We start from the raw sequence: 21,942 nt of genomic DNA, 5'->3' as shown, positions 1-21,942 counted from the left end.
TTTCCATATAAGTATTTTTGCCAAAAATCCTTGGTGTAGCATCAGGGTTGAAAGTTTCACCTTTTGGTTCGTTTTGGTCGCCGGCCTCATAATTGTTGCCCATAAGCTCCCTTTTCCTCTTACTTTTCTGTGCAGTCAACCCTTCGGTTCCATTTCCTGATGCATGGGAGGATCTTGAACTCGTTCCCATCAGGGATTGGCACAACGGCGTTAGTAAGTCAATCAACTCCGTAAGTTGGCCAATCAGTTTTCGAGAGTTTGCTTATGATACTTCTGACCAAGATTCTGAATTTTCTGTTTCCTCTGATGACCAGGACTTACCCTTATCTACCTATGAGGATTCTGATGCAGAGGACTGTATTCCCTCTGCACCCCCCCCCCCCCCAGAGGAGTTATCTTTTGGTGAAACCTTGCATACTTTCAGGGAGCATTTTCGGTGGGAAAGTCAGGATTTCTCTGATTCTAAATAGAGGCTTCGGTATTTCTTACTCCTGCCCCAACACAGGCCTTTAGCCATACCTCCTGTACTAGACATTGTTGATGATGCCTTTTCGGAATCTAGCTTGGCCCCTGACTCTTTACCTCCTGCTGCCAGAAAACCTGATAGATATTACAGGGTCCCTGACTCTACAAGTTCCTCTTTAAAAATCCTCCTGCGGATCCTGAGACCATTTCACAGGGACCCAAGGGCGTTAAAGCTACTACTGCCAAAAATCCTACCCCCTCTGATAGAGACTCCAGGGTGCTGGATAGATGGGGTAAGAAGGTATACACTTCTGCAACTTCGGCCATTAGGGCCTTAAATTGCCAGTTTCATATGTAAGTATCAGCAGCATATTATTGGCATGCTTAAATTATGTTGATTCCTGATTGTGCTGAAAATAAGGATTTACAGGATTTACTGCATTCAGCTTAACTAGTTGGAAAGCATACTTTGCAATGTGGTTTTGATTCACTAGAGGCATCTTGCAGGGCTGCTATAACTGGGTCTGTACTTAGAAGGCATGCTTGGCTTAAGGAGCAATCCTTGCCAGTTCATGTTAAAGTTAAATTACTAGATGTTCCCTTAAACCAGGGCCGCCTGTTTGGCAACAAGACAAAAGTTCTTAAAAAGATGGAGGAAAAAGCTAAATCTATGCTAACTATTAGATTTTTTACAAGTACAATCTCCAAGATTTAGTAGGCATTGGCCTTCCAAGAGTTGGCCCTTTCCTGCCTCTTCCAGACCTTTTCAGTCCAAACCCAGATCCAGCAGAGCTCCCAGGCTTCAGTTCCAGGGTATGCACAGGACTAAGCAGTGGGGGACCTCCACTTCCAAATCTGGGAGTAATAAAACTTCCCCTATGACAAACTGTCTCAGTGACTCAACTTTCAAGCACTTCTCAACTGACTGCCCCTTTTTGGGGGGGCGGTTGCTCTTCAGGCAAAGAACTGGGAACTCATTACCCAGGAAAAATTGGTTTTAAATTAGTGTCCCAGGGATACAGATTTCACTTCCATACATTACCAACACCAAGTAGGTGGCCAGATCTACCCCCAAATCAGTGGGCAGAGGCCCAAAAGCAAGTACTTTCTCTCTTAAGCATGGGGGCTACTAAATTGGTAGCAGAAGAGGAAAAGGGATAAGATTTCTACTCAAGACTTTTCCTTGTACCCAGAAAATACAATTCACGGCGTCCTGTCCTGGACTTGTCTACTCTAAACACCTTTTTGGTGATTCTAAAATTCAAGATGCTGACTCTTCACCAGTTACTTCCTATGCTAGGCAAAGACACCTGGTTGGCAACACTAGATATAAAGGAAGCATACCTGCACATCCCAATCAGGGAACCTTGCAGAAGGTTCCTACGCTTCAAAGCAGGCTGCATGCATTATCAATTCCCTGCACTGCCCTTTGGCTTGTCTACTGCGCCCAGGGTATTCACAAAGTGCCTGGCTCCAGTAATTGCATTTTGCAGGCAAATAAATATTCAAATATATCCATACCTGGACAATTGTCTAATTCAGGCAGAAAACCAGGCCCTTCTTCTACAACATCTGGCGTTTGTAAAAAGACTTCTAACCTGTCTAGGGTACACCATAAACGAAAAGAAATCTCAACTGGTACCCTCTCAGAAAATTACATTCCTGGGTGCAAGCTTGAATACAACTGCCCAGATGGCTTTCCTTACGCCAGAAAAGCAAATTCATTTGGTGACTTACGTCAAACAGGTGGCCACAGAAACCCTGCTGTCTGCAAGGCAAATACTACAAGCCTTGGAGTTCATGGCCTCCTGCATTCTTCTAATTCCATATGCAAGACTGCATATGAGGAAACTTCAGTGGTACTTAAAAAGTTTATGGAGTCAACATTGTCACAGTCTGGAAACAATGATTCCTATCGTAACTTGCCTGCACCTAGAGTTCCTATGGTGGGCAGAGGCCTGCCACCAAAACAAGGGACTGCCATTCACACCACCCCCTGCTGCCCAAACCCTAACTACAGACTCATCAGACTACGCATGGGGGGCTCATCTGGCAGGGAAGTGCATTCAGGGCAAATGGAGCCCAAATCAAATGCACCTTCATATCAATCAAAAAGAAATTCTTGCTGTACAGAATGCACTGACAGCCTTCAAGGACTACCTTTATCCAGGACAATTACTGTTAAAGACAGACAACACCACTGTTATGTGGTACATAAACAAGCAGGGGGGTACACATTCCTACCCCCTCTGCAGACTAGCCATGGCATTGTGGAACACGGCCTTGAGCTACCAAGTACAACCACAATTCCTGCCAGGAAAGCAAAATGTTCTGACAGACGAACTAAGCAGAAATCTCATGGACCCTTACGAATGGAAACTGGAACCATGGATTTTCATCATGTTGACACTCAAATGGTGGAGCCTAGACATAGATCTGTTTGCCTCACCCCAGAACTACCAGTTAGACAAATTTTGCAAAAGAGCTCATCACAAAAAAGCCTGGAAAGTGGATGCTCTGTTCTTCAGCTGGAAAAACCTATCAGTCTATGCCTTTCCCCCTCTGCCTTAAACCAAAAATGATTTTGATTGCTCCGGACTGGCCTCGCCAGCACTAGTAACCCACTCCTGCACAGTGTTTCACACATTTCTCTGTGGCACCTGCCTCAGACACCTTCCTTACTGTCTCAGCAAGAGAACCAAATTCTGCACCCTCTGCTCCAAACATTGAATCTTGCAGCTTGGCTAATCACTTAAATTCACCCTTAGCATCCCTCAGCAAACATGTGATGGATGTCATTTTGGAGGCGAGAAGACCTAGTACTAGAAAATCTTATGCTGACAAATGGAAAAGATTCTGTGCCTGGAATCAATCTCAAGGGGATGAGCACAGCAGTGCCCAATTTACCTCAGATTTTGCAATACTTAACTGAGATGCTTCATAAGGACCTGTCTTTTTCTTCCATAAAAATCCATGCCTCAGCCATTTCAGCTCATTACAACACAGACCCCTCCCCTCTCTTCTCTCATCCTCTTCTAAAGCAGTATCTCAGAGGGGCCAAGAACTTGAGACCATCCAGGAGAGCTCCATCCCCTGCCTGGGACCTTAAGTTTGTATTGGAGAAACTCACTCTACCTCCTTTCCAGCCAGCTGCAACTGCAGACTTAAAATTTCTTTCCTGGAAAACAGCCTTCCTTTTAGCAATCACTTCAGCTAGAAGGATATATGAATTACAAGCACTTATGGCAGTGGAGCCTTTCATCATCTGTCATGCGGACAGGGTGTCACTCAGGACCAATCCATCATTCATGCCCAAGGTGGTATCCAGTGTTGCTCTTAAGCAGTCCATTTGCCAACTTTCTTTCCCAATCCACAGAACAAGGGAGAGCGGATTCTGCAGTCATTGGATGTACACAGACAACTTAGATTCTACTTGGACAGGACTAAATCTCAAAGAAAATCTGAACAACTGCTGGTAGCATTTGCTGCAGGGTCAAAGGGGAAGGCTATTTAAAAATGAACCATTTCTAAATGGATAAGCCATTGTATTCATTTCTGTTATAAGCACCATGGAAAACCTATCCCCCAGGGGATCAGATCTCATTCCACCAGGGCTGCATCTACTTCAGCAGCCTTTCTCAGAAGTGTTCCTACCAGGGATATTCTAGAAGCTGCTACCTGGAGTTCAGTTCATACTTTCACCAAGCATTATCACTTATCAATTTTCTCTAAATCCAGAGCTGGCTTTGCCACTGCTGTTTTGCAGGGCCTTATAGCTGGTCTTAATGCTGTATAAATCCATCCTTCCAACCTTAGCTTTGGAAATCTACCCAAATGTGATGACTGCAACAGTGAAACACAGCGAACATAGTACAGTTGTGTACACTTACCATAAATGTAGATGTTCGAGTGTATTCACTGTTGCAGTCTGGGTTACCCTCCCTCCAGCCCCCTGTTTTTCTTTTATTATACCTCTTCTTTCTTTTATTATGCTTAAAAGCCTTTTCTTTTGTTTGGAGGTATATTTTTGTGTTTTTTATTTATATATATATATATATATATATATATATATATATATATATATTTTTTTTTTTTTTTTTTTTTGCTCCCCATTTGGGGGGCACCTGATATCTGGGGCAAGAAAAAATGATGTAATGGCGTTGGCTGCATGTTTTATACCCCTGACGACCTGAAGTCACGGAAGAAGGGACAGCAACCAACGCAGGACCCAAGACTTTGTTAATCAGGCCGACTGAGAGCAACCTGCCAGCAGATTACTCAAATGTAATGACTGCAACAGTGAATACACTCTAACATCTACATTTATGGTAAGTGTACACAACTGTACGTTCCTCAGAGGGGCCAAAAATTTGCGACCACCCAGGAGAGCTCCAACTCCAGCCTGGGATCTTAACTTTGTATTGGAGAAACTCACTGTTCCTCCTTTCGAGCTAGCTGCTACTGCAGACTTAAAATTCCTTTCTTGGAAAACAGCTTTCCATTCAGCAATCACTTCAGCAAGAAAGGTAGGTGAATTACAGGCCGTTATGGCAGTGGAGCCTTTCATCATCTTTCATGCGGACAGGGTGTCCCTCAGGACCAATCCCACTTTCATGTCCAAGGTGGTATCCAGGGCGGCCTTTAATCAGTCCATTCATTTGCCAACCTTCTTTCCTAATCCACAGAACAAAGGGGAACTGATGCTGCACTCCTTAGATGTGCACAGACAAGTTAGATTCTAATTGGACAGGACTAAACCTCAAAGGAAATCTGAACAACTGCTGGTGGCATTTGCTGCAAGAGCAGAGGGGAAGGCTATTTCAAAGCAAACAATTTTTAAATGGCTAGGCCACTGCTTTCATTTCTGCTACAAGCACCATGGAAAACCTATCCCACAGAGGATCAGACCCCACTCAACCAGGGCTGCAGCTACCTCTACAGCTTTTTTCAGAGGCGTCCCTACCAGCGTCATCCTAGAAGCTTTCACCAAGCATTACCATCTGCCAATTTTCTCTAAATCCAGAGCTGGCTTTGCCACTGCAGTTTTGCAGGGCCTTATAGCTGGTCCTAATGCTATGTAAATTCCTCCTCCCATCCTTAGCTTTGGGAGTCTACCCAAATGTGATGACTGCAACAGTGAAACACGAAGAACATAGTACAGTTGTGTACACTTACCATAAATGTAGATGGTCGTGTGTATTCATTGTTGCAGTCCTGGTTACCCTCCCTCCAGCCCCCTTACTTTTTTTTGGCTATAACTGTACTCTCCTTTACTATGCTCAAAAGCTTTTTGGTGTGTGTGTATGTGTATATATATATATATATATATATATATATATATATATATATATATATATATATATATAGATATATATAGATATATATATATATATATAGATAGTAGGGGGGCACCTGACATCTGGGGCAAGCAAAACTGATATAATGGCGTCTGCTGCATGTTTTATACCCCTGACGTCAGAAGAAGCGACAGCAACCGACGCAGGACCCAAGACTTTGTTAATCAGGCCGACTGAGAGCTACTGCAAGCTGTTAACCCCAAATGTGATGACTGCAACAGTGAATACACTTGAACATCTACATTTATGTTAAGTGTACACAACTGTACTTTGCATAAACTGCGTATGTTTAGGGTGACTTGCATCATATGTTAGGGGACTGTTGTCTGGAGTGGAGTGTGGTTTTGTGGGGGTCCAAGGTTGGGATGAATGTCTCCTAATAATAGTAGAGTGACTGGCAGGGAGTTGGATTTATATTTATATAGATAAGTTACAAAGATGTTTTGTTTTGGTTTTAGAATGGGTAATGTGAAAAGGAGGTATTCTGATTCTGGGAAGAGGAGTATTTTGGGTGATAATAGATGAGACATCATCTATAGATTGCAGTGGATAAGTGAAAATATAGCTTTGAGAGTTTGTAAGGGCTATTGTACAATGGAGTTAAATATGGAGGAAAAGCTGTCAGTGATAGAAGTAATGGAGGCAAATAGATTAATAGTGTAGGGTGAAATGTTCATGTTAGAGGTGTGGAAAAGGAGTAGCTGTTTCATATAAGTAGTAGTAATTGTGGTAGAAATATTTGAGTGGGGTAGAGGATGGAGCCTGTGGGGGGAGCTTAGGAGCTAGGAACTATAGGTACACTAGTGTATATGAAAGATAGTAAGATGAGAGAGGAATATTGATCCTTGTTCAGCTCTGGTTTCAGCTATTATTCTCTTCCTGAGCTTGCTTTTTCAACTGGGTATTAGTTTCTCCAGAATTAAGTTGCAATTGGTGGCAGTTACTAGTTTTTACACAACAGAGGACCTAGTACCCATCTCGGCAACCAGATTGTGCAAGGTGTTTATGAAGAAGACTGTTCCTACTCAGACGCTGAATTAAAGGCCCTTCCCACCATGAGACCTGGCTTTCATTTTACAAGGCCTCACTCAGAAACCTTTTGAGCTAGCTGACTGCTGTGATATAAAGTTCTTGTCTTGGAAGACTATCTTTTTAGTGAATATTACCTCCACTAAAAGAGTATCAGAACTTCAAGCTTTATCTTCTAAACCACTGTATATAACCTTCTTCAAAGACAGGGTTTCTCTGAGGAAAAACCCTTCTTTTTTACCTAAAGTAGCCACAGAAGCAAACATTAATCAATCCATCCATCTTTCAGTCTTTTCTGTAGTTATTCCAACAGTGGTGAATACATGCTTCATTTACATGATGTTCATAGGCAGTTGTGTTTTTATCGGCACAGCACAAAGGAATTCAGAAAATCTGAGCAAGTTATTCATCTCCTTTTCACCCAGCCATTCAGACAGAGCTTTTTCCAAAGTAACTTTGGCAAAGTGGATTGCCAACTGTATTACTGCCATTTATTCATTAAAAGGGATAAAGCTTCCTTCTCCAAAACACATTCTACCAGGTCGATGTCCACTTCTGCTTTTTCAGCCAGAACTTTTGACGAACTTTGTGCTGCAGCAGCTTGGTCCAGTTCCCACACCTTAACTTTTGACGAACTTCGTGCTGCAGCAGCTTGGTCCAATTCCCACGCCTTTGTTCCTAACATAGTCTGCTTTTGCATCCTTTGGCGGTACTCAGGGACATCCTTCCATAGGGGTCACCCAGTGGTCAGCAGTGAGGACGAATGAAAGGGACAACATCATATTTAGAAGTTATGTACTTAACATAACTTGGTATCTGGGTTGTCCCTTTTCTTCATCCTCGCATCCCACCCAACCTTCCCCCTTCCTTTTATCTGGAAGTACCTGGAAGACACAGGAATCCACAGATTCCTAGCCTTGAATTCCAGTTGGGCAATATTCTTGTTTGTATAAAGTTTTCCTTTCACACAGTTTACATACTGATATGCATATATATGTGTGTGTGTGTGTGTGTGTGTGTGTGTGTGTGTGTGTGTGTGTGTATGTTGTTACTTCTCTTGGTTCAGCAAACTCGATCTGGGGAGTTAGTGGAGATGCAGGGTATTATGGTAGTGGGGAGGAGCTTGAGACACAAGGCATCAGTCTTTGGAAAGGCCATAGTGGATCTGAGGATCCATCCAGGACCCAGTAGTGGGGAAGAATGAAAGAGGACAACCCAGATACCAAGTTATGCTAAGTACTTAACTTGTAATTTTTTTACATTTTTTATTCTACACTAAGTACATAACTTCTAATTACGACTATTGGCAAGATACAATTTGTTATCCTTGGGCATAATAGATGGCTCATAAGATATAATGGGGCAAGCTGTATCTGGGGTTTTCCATTGAACAGGTGGAGATTATGGTTAGGGTAGAAGCCTGAGCCTTGGATCAAAATGCTTGGAAAAAAGGCACGGAGGTTGGATCCAATAATCCATTCATTGAGACAGAGGGATAAAGACAACACAGGTTTAACTTTATGGTGTGTAAGTAACTTTCATATACAAGATACCCATAAAGTGTGACATACAAGAACTGAGACTCCCAGAGTTACTTACTTTAGTTTTGTGGTGGCACCTTTTTTTTCTTCACCAAAACATTATAGTGTCAGCAGTTGGGTTAGATTTCATACTTGTATGCATTTAGTAAATTTATTTAGCTTCAATAATTAGAAAAAATGTAGAGTCTACTTGTGTTAATGCATGCTGTTTTCATTGTAAACAATTTTTTTTATGTTGTTGTTTTTTCCTTGTGTTTATCATATGCCTGAAGGTTTATTCCCTGGAGTACACATTGCTGATAGCATTTCTTACATATTCATTTGTAGTCTGTGTCCTATTGCTCTGAGATTTATTTAAATGGAAATAATCTAGTATAGTTAATGACACCGCTGTTGAGTGAGATAAAACTGAGCAATGCATTTACTTTTTTCAGTTTTAGTGCTATGTATGCCTTTGTGCTTGTAGGGGATCTGGAACAGATGGTTGAAAATCTACTTTACTGAAAACTGTTGTCCGTAGCCTGACCAGATGTCATTTGTTCTGCACAGCACTTAGTTGCCGTAACCTTCCTAGTGAACTTAAACTACCCGATGGATGACTCAAACGAATTTGTGATTGTTCTTGAAACAGAGTTTTAAAACTTGTCTTTGCACTATTTTTCTGTTATGGTATGACATATGGTATGGTATGTGTATGTGCAGCAGGCAAGCTCATCTGACAGTGAAGTGCCAGAAAATGATGCAGCCCCAGGAAGTGATGCTGGTGATGAAGAGGCAGAAAGAACTACACCTGTGCCAGCTGATGTAACAGAAAAGGCAGAAAGTGATGAGCAGTCTGACAAAGAACAGGAAATTACGGCTACTAAAAGAAAACCCCCAGCTCGAAAAGTGAGTCTTTTTTTTTTCCCTTGGGGTTCAAGACAACGCTGTTAACTTTATCTAGCATAATGCTTTGTAATACCAAATGGGCACATTTCTTAAATGTAAGGTATCTACACATTTTTAATGTGGTGGACTGTCTGGTTACATTCTGTTCCAGCTTAAGTCTGCATGTAGGAGGGCATAGATTCATAGGTGATTACTAGGCTAATGGCATAAGAACCTTTACAAGGCTAGTGCATAATTATCAGGATATGACAATATTATAGCTTAGTTTCCTACATATGGGATGGGGTAGTGTCAGGGTACTGGATCTTTGGGGCTTGGAGCCCTGAGTCCTTTTATAGGCTGCTTCTGTTAATAATGGACAACATGGGTAGTACCCCAGGAGTGAATTAATTGTTCCCCATCCATTTATCCAAATTCTTTTTGAAGAGAGTGAGACATGGGTTTTGTTTTATGAAGATGTTCAGATTATTCCATAGATGAGGTAGCCTTGGGATACGAGTCTGTCTCTCTGGCAAGTTCTGTTTGAGTTGCATACAAGTTTCAGGTACACGGAATGCATAACCCTTCTATAATTTTTCTTTCAAATATGTAACGTTTTCACCAGGGTTGGATCAGAGAATGTCCTGAGGGACTGTAGCCACTGTTCACTGGTGATACAGTTGTGAAATTAAAATTAATACTTTTTTATGCATGTGTAGCTATGTTAGGTTTAGTTTTGCCCTTGGACTAATTCAGCAAGATATATTTTTCCATATTCATAAATTCATAGGCAAGTACTAGGCTGTTGCCCTTGCAGGCAGTTTTATGCCTCTCCAGTTCTCTCAAAGGTGAGAATCAAACCCTGTACCTTGTATCTTTGAAGTCCCTTAACCATTATGCCCACACCAACCCTTAATTAAGTACTTGGCTAGTTACCCTTGTGGGTCATTTTAACCCTAGCCAGTTTCTCTCAAAGGTGACAGAGTCAATACCAGTATTTTGTGTGTGGGAGGTGAACACGTTAACCATTATGCCAGCCCCCCCCCCCTAAAATTTACTCATTCTGTGTACTCATGCTATTTACTGTCTGCTGCACCCCATAATTTTCTTTTGCCTTATCTCCTGATTTTAATTTGTTACTGTGCAGAGGATTATACTTTCATCCTTTCTGCAGAGGATGAAATTTGCAGGCTTTTTGAAGTATAGAGTGCAATGATCGTGTTAAGATAAAATTAAGGAAACATAGAAAAAATGTACAGATCATATAAAAGTAAGGTGAGCTGTCTAAATGTTAGCATTACAGTACTGATTTTATTTTCCTTTTATATGTCAGATGCACTTGTTCTAGTGGTTAAAACAACTCGAAACAAATTGAACATGTATGGCATATTAAAATTATATTTTGATTGTTAAAATTGTCTTTGCTCCTCCTGTCCCTTAAGGCTCCCCCTGCAAAACGGGTCCGCAAGTCATCAAGTGAAATGGAAGAGAGTGGCTCTCCAATGTCCGATGACAACTCAGAAAGTTCTGCAGAATCTGCAAAGACCAGTGATCAGGTAAGCATTAAGAGGTTAAGGATGCACATGAGGTCATACTCTGCAGGTTAAGACCAGTACTGTAAACCTTGCACATATCTTGTCCTTCTTTTAAGAAAAGTATGATATAAACTTGATAGGTCACTGAACATCATCTGCTTCATGCCTTGTAACTCGTTTACTTCTTTTCACAGTGTCATGTTTTTAATGCACTTGTTTTCATTGGTCAGTTCATCATCTGCTGTCAGGATTCCTTTCCCTACAGGTTTTTAGCCATCCAGTTAGTATGTGGATAATGTGACATGTAGTGTTCAGTGCTAGATCCCTGTTGCAGTGGCATAAGTATTTGGATTTTATCCTGCCTATGATATGGCCACTGGCCAACTTCTAAAGCTCCATATGCCCTAACAGCCAGTAACACAAACAGAGCCTCATACAGAGAGCAGTTTTGTGCCAAAAGCTTAAGAGATTTCTTGATGCTGAAACCCATAGCCTCTGCAGGCTTCGTGAACTGCTGGCCGGTTAGCAATCGTTGAAGGTGGGGCAGATAAGTACCCTACTGGGAAGAAACTAAAACCTTCCAAAATTCATTTTTGTGGTGGTACATGTGTGTTTATTGTGAACTTAATTATTTTATCCTAGAAAAATTAATTTTTATGGACTGTCATAACTTATAGGGCAGTTTATGCAATATATGCTTGTCTGACAAAACTGTGTAAAATCTGATCTGATGTAATTTTCATACGTTCCTCAACATGTGGGTTTGATCCAACTTGGTCATTTTTACAGCTTGTGGCAACTACAAGTCCACTCAGAATGCTGTAATCCCTTAACATACCTCAGATCTCATTTGCCTCTTCCCTGTACGGCCATGATCACTTTGAGCTCTCAAGCAGTAGTTAGTTAACTCATTCACTCCAATGGAACTCGTGAAGTTTTCAGTGCAACTTCCAGTGGGCAGAGCCTAAGCCTTTTGACAGAAGCAAATAATGTCCTCTCATTTCAGACCTTTTTTTCTCTGGAACCAGGGATGACGAAAGAAGTATGAATGGCAAACTCTTCAGCACAGACTATTTTTATAGTGGTAGTATTATTTTGGATGTGGGTCTTAAACTGAATTTTATAAGCCACAGCAAACACAGTAACTATTACATTTGTAATATTTTGTGAACAACTTACAATATCTCAGAAACCACTCAAGTTACACACATACTGTCAGCAGCATTTTATTTATGTAGCTGAGTGCTTTCATACGAGGTTAAGGATTTCTGTCTGTGTTACTTGGTTGCTGAGACATTTAGAAAAATGTGGAACTTATACCTATATATATTTAATATCATAAAAACAGTTAATATTTGTTTGCCTGTACCGGGCAGAGGTCAAATATTAATACAGTTGAGTTTGCTATTGTGTAAGCTTTAAGAGGGAATGTACATAGCATAATTTTGGAATTTTATTGAGGCAAATATGAGCAATCAATGTTTGACATCTAGAGGCAACAGTAGGAGTTAACTGCAGATGCACCTGGAGGTGCCACTTGTATGTAATGGGTGAATTAAATACTTACTTTCATTTGCCATCCTTGCTTATGCAAATTGTGCTTTCCATTTATACTCCCTTATCCTACACTGTTTTAGTGCATTTCTGAACTACCATTGTTGATATTCACCTTTCCCCTTCCAGTTATCACAGTTGATAATTTCTTCTCTTTTTTTTTCCTTATTTTTTTATTTCCTTATATTAAAAAAAGTGTTTTTCTTTATTCTGTGTAATAAATATCTCTTTAAGATGGCTGAAAAGCCTTCAGACTTTAAAAAGTGTAAGCAGTGTGGACACAAAGTTCCACTTTCTGATGCACATGATTTGTGTGTGGGCCATGTTCTTTTAACAGTTGATTGAGATTTGCTAAGCGTTTTATCCCTGTGCTTTGGTAGACCACAAAAATAAACTTATTCTGAAAGATCTTCTCCCTATGACCTTTTTGGAATCACTATCTGGGGCTCAACCCTCCAAGCCTGACAGAAAAGAGCCCAGAAAAAGGCTGTCATGTCTGTCTGTATCCTCAATTCCATCCTCTGATTTGACTAAGGAACCTGCTTGAAAAGTTTTAAACAAGTTATACCCAAAGACTAAATCTTCGGGTCACTTGACGTCTTTTGTCCATTCTGCTTCATTGGATCCAATAGGCTCAGCTCTGAAACATTTACCGTCGATCTAGCTATGGGTCCTGTTTGGATACAGTCCCTTCCTTAGTGTCATCCCCTTTTTTTTTTGGAGAGATGGCATTCTAGGTCCCCTTCAGTGGCCTTATCCTCTTGTTCTTCCAGGACCCTAACAGAAACTGACTTAGGTAGGATGATGAAGTTTCTCTCGCCACACATTCAGATAGGATTTCTCCTGGCTACCACCACTTTTGGTACGGACATCTATGCTACTACTACACCGTCCGTTTTGGCTCATTCTCTGTTCTGACCCATGGTCTCCGAGCCCTTGGATCAGAGTCTTACAGGACCATCTGTGTCAGATTGAAGATTGTTTTATCTTTGGCTGTGATGCATTCTCTGAGTGCACCGACTGCTCCAGGTGTGTTGGAGCCAAAGCGTTGTCTGATCTGAGATGTTTGAGTAGACACTGAAGTTTTCAGAGCTGTCTGTGCCCCTCTAAGCCTTGACATTAGACAGCTCGGCTCTGAATTCTGCCTCAGGTGGACTGCCTTTGGGTCGGAGAGAGATGATGGTCTGGAAGCATGTCTTCTTGACTCAGTCGGCTTCCTACTCCTCAGAGTTCTCTGCTTCTGGAGGATGGATGGTTCCACCCACCCTTGGATCTTCTCTCTGGATCCCATATGTCTTTGTGCCTTGAGCCTCATCACTGTACTCCACAGGAATAGCCAGCCCAAAGTCTCCAGGTTACCCAACAGTATATACTTATTTCACTGACATTGTTCTGTTTGGAAAATAATATATTTGAATTTGATGACTCTCTCTATCATCAGAAGTGTGGGAATCCTTTGGGGGCAGCTTTTGCCCCCCCCCATATTCTAATTTATTTATGGGTCTCTATGAAAATCTGTGTGTATAAGAATGACTTTTTTTTAGAAAACATGTTGTTCATTTTTGCAGATACAGTGATAATTTGATTTTTGTTTGCAAAAGGGGTTATGGAGAGGTGGAAAAGTTTGTTCGAGAACTGCAAGTGAACAGGTTTGAGATCAAATTTGATGGGTTACAAAAAGGAAAGACAGTAAATTATGTGGATATTACAATAGAAGGGCAAGAAGAAGGTAAACGTAAACTAAAATATTTAGAAAAATGGGACAACCAAGCTTTATGTTGCATGGAACTAGTTGTTGCCCCCCACACACTGTCTCCCCCATTCCTTATGGGGAAATGGTAAGGGTTAAATGTTTGTGCAGTGACAGAAAGGAATGTGAGAAGGAAGTTCATAATACAGCTAACATGTTTATAGAAACGGGCTATGAGCCAGAGAATGTATGGTTTTGGTGCAATAAAGTAATGAACAAAATAGTGAATAAAGCACCGAGCATAATGCAGAAAAAGAATGCAGAGGAAAAAGAAAGTGAGTTATATTTTGTGTCTAAGTATACTAATTTTCTAACATTTTAGGGAAAACTGTTGGGTATTACTGGTCCTATATACAGAAAGAGAAATCCTGCCTAAAAATGTTAAAACTTTGTTTTTCATATAAAAGAGGCAGGAGTCTCAAGGACATGTTAGTACATGGAAAATTTGAGAGACCAAAAAGTAAAGAAAATAATACAGTGTGATATGGAACTTGTCCATGTGACAACTGCACAGTATGCAAACATATAGCTGATGGTTTTGAAAGCTTTAATGGAAAAAAATGTGATAAAAGAGGCAGCTTCACTTGCAATAGAGAAAAAATTATATATATAGTTTAAAATGACCTTGTGGATTATTTTATATTGGAGAAAGCAAGATAAGTTTTGCTGTAAGATTAAACGAGCACATAAGGGACATCAAGAAGCAAAGATTTCAGAGTCCTGCAGCTCTGCACTTTAAGGAACACCATAATGGAGACCCACAGGGGCTCCAGGCAACTGTTCTGGAACAAGTAAATGCTAGGTTTAGTACTGATGAAAAAATTAAGGAACATTTAAGAAGGAAGGAAGCAATATTTATTTTAAAATAAGATGCACTGTTTCCGAGAGGTTTGAATAGGGAATCCTCTTGGAAGCATTTAATGTAAGAAGGTTAAAAAGAATATTAAATGTTAACCTTTTTAGTTGGCTTTTTAGTGAATTCTTAATTGGATGATTATTTAATTAGTTGATTAAAAGTGTGTATTTAAGTGTATGCTTACCAGCAGAAAGATGTACTCTGAAAAGGCTTTTTTGAAAGCCAAGGAGCCAGAGAAGTGTTATTTGCTCTTAATGGTTAAAGAGTTTGAAGTTTTGCTGTTAATTTCCACTGCAGAAGTTATTTTTTTTATTTTAATAAATCAGTATGTGTACTAAACTGAGTGAATTCATCTGGCTTGGAACTTGTGGTGTGAGATGTACTTATTTCTTCTGATACTTCTCTGAACATCTCACCAAAGAAGTCCGTAGGAAAGTGTAAGAGGAGGCACTTCGACTCTCCTTTAGAGTTGGTCACTGAAGATATCAATTTTGATGAGGGAGAAAGGTCCTTAAGATCTCCACCTGATGATTTTTCCTTTGGAGACATCCTGGAAATTCTCCAGCAAAGGGGTTGTTGCTCTTCTTATCCTTCCTAAGAGGAGTCTGTATTCCTGGAAGCCTTTGGGCCTAGCCCATGTACCCCCTGGGTGACTCCACCTGCTGACAAGCTCGTTGATGTGATCTTTAGGTGGACAAGGGAGGAACCTGACACTGTTTATCCAGTCCCTAAGAGAGCATACAGGATCCTGACACCACCAAAAGGAAGAGAGTTTTGATGACGTTTTTCTGGAAAATTCCTTGACTCCAAATTCGGTTCCTCCTGCTCCCAGGAAACCTGACAGGTACTATAGAGTTCCTGATTCTCATTTGTTTCTTTTCAGGAATCCGTTGGCTGATGCAGAGGTGATTTCTTAAGGCCCTAAAGGAGTTAAGGCCACTGTTACTAAAAATCCTGTTCCTAATGACAGGGAATCTAGGAATCTAGATAGGTGGGGTAAAAAGGTATATACCTCTGCCACTCTTGCTATTCGGTCTACTAATTGTCTTTTTCATATGCTGAAGTACCAGCAGCACACCTTGGAAGCTATTAAATCTAGGATAGCAGGTGTGCCTCAGTTGGCGGAGAGTAAGGATATGCAGGATTTTCTGAATTCTGCCAGTCTAGTCAATAAACATTCATTACATTCTGGTTTTGACATTCTAAAAGCCTCCTGTAGGGCTACAGCTACTGGCTCTGATATTAGAAAGCACACTTGGCTCAGGGAGCAGCCTCTACCAGAGCCTAAGGCTAAGCTTTTAGATTTACCTTTACATAAAGACAATCTTTTTGGCAGCAACGCAGAGGAAGTGCTCAAGAAGATGGAGGATAAAGCCAAGTCTATGCAAACTGTTAAGGATTTTCTGCAAGTTCAACCTCCTCGCTTTAGCAGGAATTACCCTTCTAAGAGTTGGATGTTTACTGATACCAGCAGACAGAACCGTTCTAGGACTAGGGTTTACAAATCTTCTAGGGGGCAGGCGGCTACCCCTCAAAGGTCTAAGCGTTGGCAGTCTTCCACTTCCAAGGCTGGAAGTTCTAAGCCTGCATCTCAATCAAACCACTCTCAATGACTTTATCCAACTTCTGTCTGTTCTTTCCTGCCTGGAGAGCCCTTTAGAGGGTTGGCCCTTATTGCACATGTCTGGACCACTGTCATGGACAACAAATGGGTACCCAGAACTGTATCCTTAGGGCACAAGTTTTCTTTCCACACCTTTCCAATTCCCAGAGGATTCTCGGATGCTCCTCCAAACCAAAGGGCAGAAGTAGAAAAACAAATTTTGTCTCTGGGAGCAATAGAATCCGTTCCTGCTCAACAGGTAGGCCAGGGTTTCTATTCCAGACTTTTCCTAGTTCCAAAAAAAGAAGGCACCTGGCATCCCATCCTAGATCTATCCATTCTGAACTCTTTCTTAGTGATTCCAAAGTTCAAAATGTGCAGTCTGCATCAGTTGCTGCCAATGTTAGAAAAGGATTCCTGGCTGGCAACTTTGGAACTCAAATAAGCTTATCTGCACATCCCTATCGGGGAAAGTTGCAAGCAATACCTTCATTTTAGGGTGGGCAGGCAACATTATCAATTCTCTGTGCTGCCCTTTGTCTTATCTACTCCCCCCAGAGTTTTCACAAAGTGCCTGGCTCCAGTCATTGCTTTTTGCAAGGGGAAGAAAATTCAAATTTATCCATACTTTGATGACTGTCTGATTCAAGCAAATTCTCAGGAACAGCTGTTAAAGGATCTAGAATTTGTAAAGACTCTTCTCTCTTCCCAGTGTTACACTCTCAACAAGGAAAAATAAAAATGGTACCATCCAAGGAGATAACATTCCTAGGAGCGAGTCTGAACACAGCCGCCCAGATGATAAATCTCACCCAGGAGAAGCAGACAACTCTTTCAGTTTACTTCAAGGACTTGGCAAGCCTGTCCCAGCTCCCTGCAAGGAAATACCTGCAAACTCTGGGATACATGGCCTCTTGCATCCTCATGATTCCATATGCAAGACTGCATATGAGGAAATTGCAGTGGTACCTCAAGAATATCTGGTGTCAACACACACAGGACCTGGATATGATGATTCCTCTGCTTCCATGTCTACAGACAGAGTTTCTATGGTGGGCAGGAGCCTGTCTACAAAACAAAGGCATGCCTTTTCGCCCACCTCCTGCCACTCAAGTTCTTACCACAGACGCATCGGACTATGCCTGTGGAGCACACCTGGATGGCAGATGCATACAGGAACATTGGAATGCCCAGCAGATGCACCTGCACATAAATCTGAAGGAGTTGATAGCAGTTCAGTCGGCCTTACTAGCTTTCAAGCATCTTCTTTCTCCAGGGACACTGCTCGCCAGAACAGACACCACCATAGTCATGTGGTACATCAGCAAGCAGGGAGGGACTCATTCTTACCCCCTGTGCAGGCAGAGCACAAGTCTTTGGTCCATAGCAGCATCCCTGGGCCTGCAATCTCTTAGCTCAGTTTCTTCTAGGAAGGCTCATTGTTTTGGCAGACCAGTTGAGCAGACAAACCCTGGATCCTCAGGAGTGGCAGCTGAACAGAGCAGTCTTTTACAGCATCATTCAATGTTGGGGCACCTCAGGTGGATCTTTTCTCCTCCCCTGACAACCATCTTCTACCTCTTTTTTGCACCAGACAGCATCACAGCAGAGCCTGGAGAGTGGATGCTCTTTCCTTCCCTTGGACGTTGCTGTCATTTTATGCCTTCCCTCCTCTTCCTCGCAGAGTAAAGTTAAGTTGTCAATCTCGCCTTCATTCTTGCTGGATGGGTTTGGAGCCGATCCTCGGCTCCGACTCAGCCAATACTAAAGCTCGAGAGCTAATTCCACCGGCTCGAGGCTCCCCTATATCCCACAATGCTAGGCGGTAACTACTCAGATCTCGTTTGCCGCTATAGCTGACGAGGTGCTTTTCTACCGGCTTAGGCAGGTGAGTTAGACTTTTACCTTATTAGGTACTTCTTAAACCCCCTTTTTTGTTGTCATACCATAGCCTTTTAGTTTAAGTATTTTAGATAAATCAACCCCTGTTTGTCGAGTCTTTTTTCCCTTTCTTTCCTTGTCTTGTAGGCCTTTGGCCCCTACCCTTCCCCCAGTCCATTAGTGACTAAATTAGTTGTCCTTTTTTTCTGTTAATGGCTTGTGTGTGTTTGTGGCTTGTTTTAGCTTTAATAATTTAATTTAATAATTTAATCATTTTTTCTGTAAAGGGTGTGTCTGTAGTGTGTTTGTGTTGTCAGGCACTCCTTTTTACAATGTCAAAAGACAAGGTCTCAGGCTTCAAGAAGTGTGACTCGTGCTGTCAGAAAATGTCTCTGACAGACGGTCACACTTCTTGTGTGTATTGCCTGAGACCTGTGCACCTGCAGGACTCTTGTGCTGTTTGTCATGGTTTTAGCCCTAGAGTCCTGCAGGAACGCAAGAACAAGCTAATCTTGCGGGGCTTATTAAAGCCTGAAGGCCCCCCGACTCAGTCTGTGTCGGGGAAGCCTTCCAAAACTTCCAAACAGTCGGCTCCGGTTCCAGAGTCGACTGATGGAAAGACTAAGTCGGCTTCGACATCGGCTCCGGCTGGAGCCGATGTTTCCAAGCCTCATACTGTTACCTCTGCTCCGGCTGGAGCCAAGGCTGATAAAACTCAGTCGGCTCCGATACTTTTATCGGAGCCACAGTCTAGGAAGTGGTCCAGATCCCCCTCTATCAGCTCCGTGCATTTGGCGCCAGGATCCCCTCTCCTTTCTGAACGGAGCCATAAAACTCATTCCTCACGGTCTTCCAGGTTATCTGACCATGATTTGCAAAGGGTAGTGAGTAGACTTCTCAAGTCCGAGGCACTGGCCCAAATGCTGCATAGCCCGACTCACCAGTCAGTGGCTATTTCCGTTCCCCAGTACATTCCTCCTCTGACTCCTTTGAGTTCGGAGCCAGGGCTTGGAGCCATGGCTGTCAGTACGTCGGATCCGATACCTTCCCTTTTGGCTCCGTCGTCTGCTCCGATCTCCTTCTTGGAGGGATCTCGGCGCCGAGCTTCCCTCGTCGGCTCCGAGGGGGCGAGTGGCATCGGACCCTTGTCCGACCCCGCTCTCCCTCTCGGGGCTTTGGCGTTGGTGAGTTGGGCTCCGACATCGACTTCGGAGCCATCCCTGTCGGTGCCGGGGGAGGTCCTTGTCTCTTCGGAGCGGGGGCCTCTGGCCTTGCCTGACAGGGGTGCCTTCGAGGTCATGCGGAGCATGCTAGAACCAGGTTCTGCCCCACAGTCGGCTCCTTCAGCCCCCCCCATCTACAGTGCCTGCGGTGATTTTTACTCACCCCCTTGTCTTAGACCACAGAGAGCCAGCTCCTCAAGTTTCCCCATTGGGAATTTCCTCCTCTTCCGAGGCCTCTCCTGACCCGGCAGGAGATCCCCTAAGGAAGAGGCAGTGCAAGAGGAAGCACATTGACTCCCCTGAGTCTATCACCTCTGACACTGACTTAGAGGAATCCGAAGGTTCCCCTCGATCCCCCTCTGAGGATGTCTCCTTTGCTGACATCCTTGAGATCCTGAAACAGAGGGGGAACTGGCCAGCCCTTAACCCTTTGGAGGATGAGTCAGTGTATCTTGAGGCGTTTGGCTCTCGCCCTTCTACCTCCTGGGTGTCTCCTCCCTTTGACCCCCTTATGGAAGTGGTGGCAAGGAAGGCTTGGACGGCTCCTGATTCAGTGGAACCCACCCCGAGGAGACCATCTAAATTTATTACTGCCCCTAGAGATAAAGAATTTTTATCCAAAGGTGTTCCTGCTGATGCCATGGTGGTGGGTCCGGCCACTAAGAAGGAGTTAGCTGATCCTTCGGTTCCTGTCCATCCTCCTAATAAGGAATCTAGGACCATGGACAGGTATGGCAAGCGGATGTTCTCATCAGCGACCTTTTCGATGTGTTCGCTGAATTACTTGTGCCACTTCACTCGTCTCCAGAGAGATTTACTCAAGGATATTGGTGAACTGATAAAGGATCCTACAGCTGAGGGGTTCAAAGACACAATGAACTCCCAGTTGGCAACCCTGAATTCCATCGTTAACTCGTCCATGCGGCTGGTATCATATGCTGCAGATGGGGCGAGTAGAGCCGCAGGCACAGGTGTTGCCTTACGACGTCACGCCTGGATGCGGCTATGTAACTTTGCGGACCCTTTCAAGGTGTCCTTCACCAATTCTCCCTTTGATGGATCATCCTTGTTTTGTCCACAGGTGAAGGATACATTGACCAGGTGCGAGGTAGAAGGTAAGACTCTCTCTGCTGTAGGAGTCCGTTTTTCTACCCCTTTTAGACCCTATCCCAAAGGTCAGAGGGGAGGAAAGATGTGGTTCCGAAACAATCCCAGGGAGTCTCATCTGACGCACAAGGCCGATTCCCCTCTAGAGGCAGAGGGGGAATAATAATAGACGCCGCCCTAGAGGCAGAGGAGGTCCGCAAAACCAGGGTAGCAGAGAAATGTTCTCTGACAAACCCTTTCAGCATCCCTGAGGGGCTGCCCGGCTGTCCACCTTCGGAGGCAGTCAGGGAAAGATTATCCCTGTACCCAAAAGCCTGGCTTTCCCTTACTCAAGACAAATGGGTACATTCGATCATATCCGAGGGTTACAAAATTCCCTTTGTTCACATCCCATCCCAACTCAAAAGATCCCTTCCAGACGTTCCACCCGGTCTAAGGGAACAAGCAACATTAGAAATTTCAAAGCTGCTATCAAAAAGAGCTATCCAATCAGTCCCAGCAGACCAGCAAGGATCCGGAATCTACTCCAAATTCTTTTTGGTACCAAAAAAACGGGACTGGAGACCCATACTGGATCTCAGCTACTTAAACAAGTATGTCAGGAAAACAAAATTCCGGATGGTCACGCTACAGTCCATTCTACCCTTCTTAGGTCAGGACAATTGGATGTGCTCGATAGATCTTCAGGACGCGTACTACCACATCAAGATGAACAGACGCTCCAGGAGATATCTCCGTTTCAGGCTGGGAGCCAGTCACTACCAGTTCAGGGCCCTGCCCTTTGGTCTCACTACAGCCCCCCCGTGTGTTTACCAAATGCATGGCAGTGGTCGCTGCTCACTTGAGACGTCAAGGATTCCAGGTGTTTCCATATTTAGACGACTGGCTCCTTACCGCCACCACCAGACATCAGCTTCTTCTATCCAGGGACTTCACCATCCAATCTTGCCAAGCTCTAGGCATTTCGATAAATTTCGAAAAATCTGCCTTGTCGCCTTGTCAATCTATTACCTTTATAGGCGCCACCTTAGACACACTCAATCTTTCAGCCAGACTCACAGAGCAGAGTGTGTCAGACATTCGGAACCAAGTTTCCCTTCTCTTACAATGCAACAAAGTCAAAGCCAGACTAGTTTTGAAGGTGCTAGGACTCATGGCAGCAGCTATTCCCCTT

The 21,942-nt window shown here is 43.0% G+C and overlaps 1 protein-coding gene across 1 annotated transcript in view; it reads left to right on the top strand.

Moving 5' to 3' along the window:
- Positions 1-21,942, top strand: part of HDGFL2 (HDGF like 2) — a 2,035,019-nt gene that overhangs the window by 277,124 nt on the left and 1,735,953 nt on the right. Inside the window, exons 4-5 of the mRNA XM_044090590.1 lie at positions 9,095-9,280; positions 10,702-10,815. Coding sequence (XP_043946525.1) covers positions 9,095-9,280; positions 10,702-10,815 — 300 coding nt within the window. The remainder of the gene's footprint in view (positions 1-9,094; positions 9,281-10,701; positions 10,816-21,942) is intronic.

This window comes from Protopterus annectens, chromosome 13.part0 (genome assembly GCF_019279795.1).
Source record: "Protopterus annectens isolate FY-2018-M chromosome 13.part0, PAN1.0, whole genome shotgun sequence".
Lineage (NCBI taxonomy): Eukaryota > Metazoa > Chordata > Ceratodontiformes > Protopteridae > Protopterus > Protopterus annectens.
This window is presented reverse-complemented; position numbering and strand designations above follow the sequence as displayed.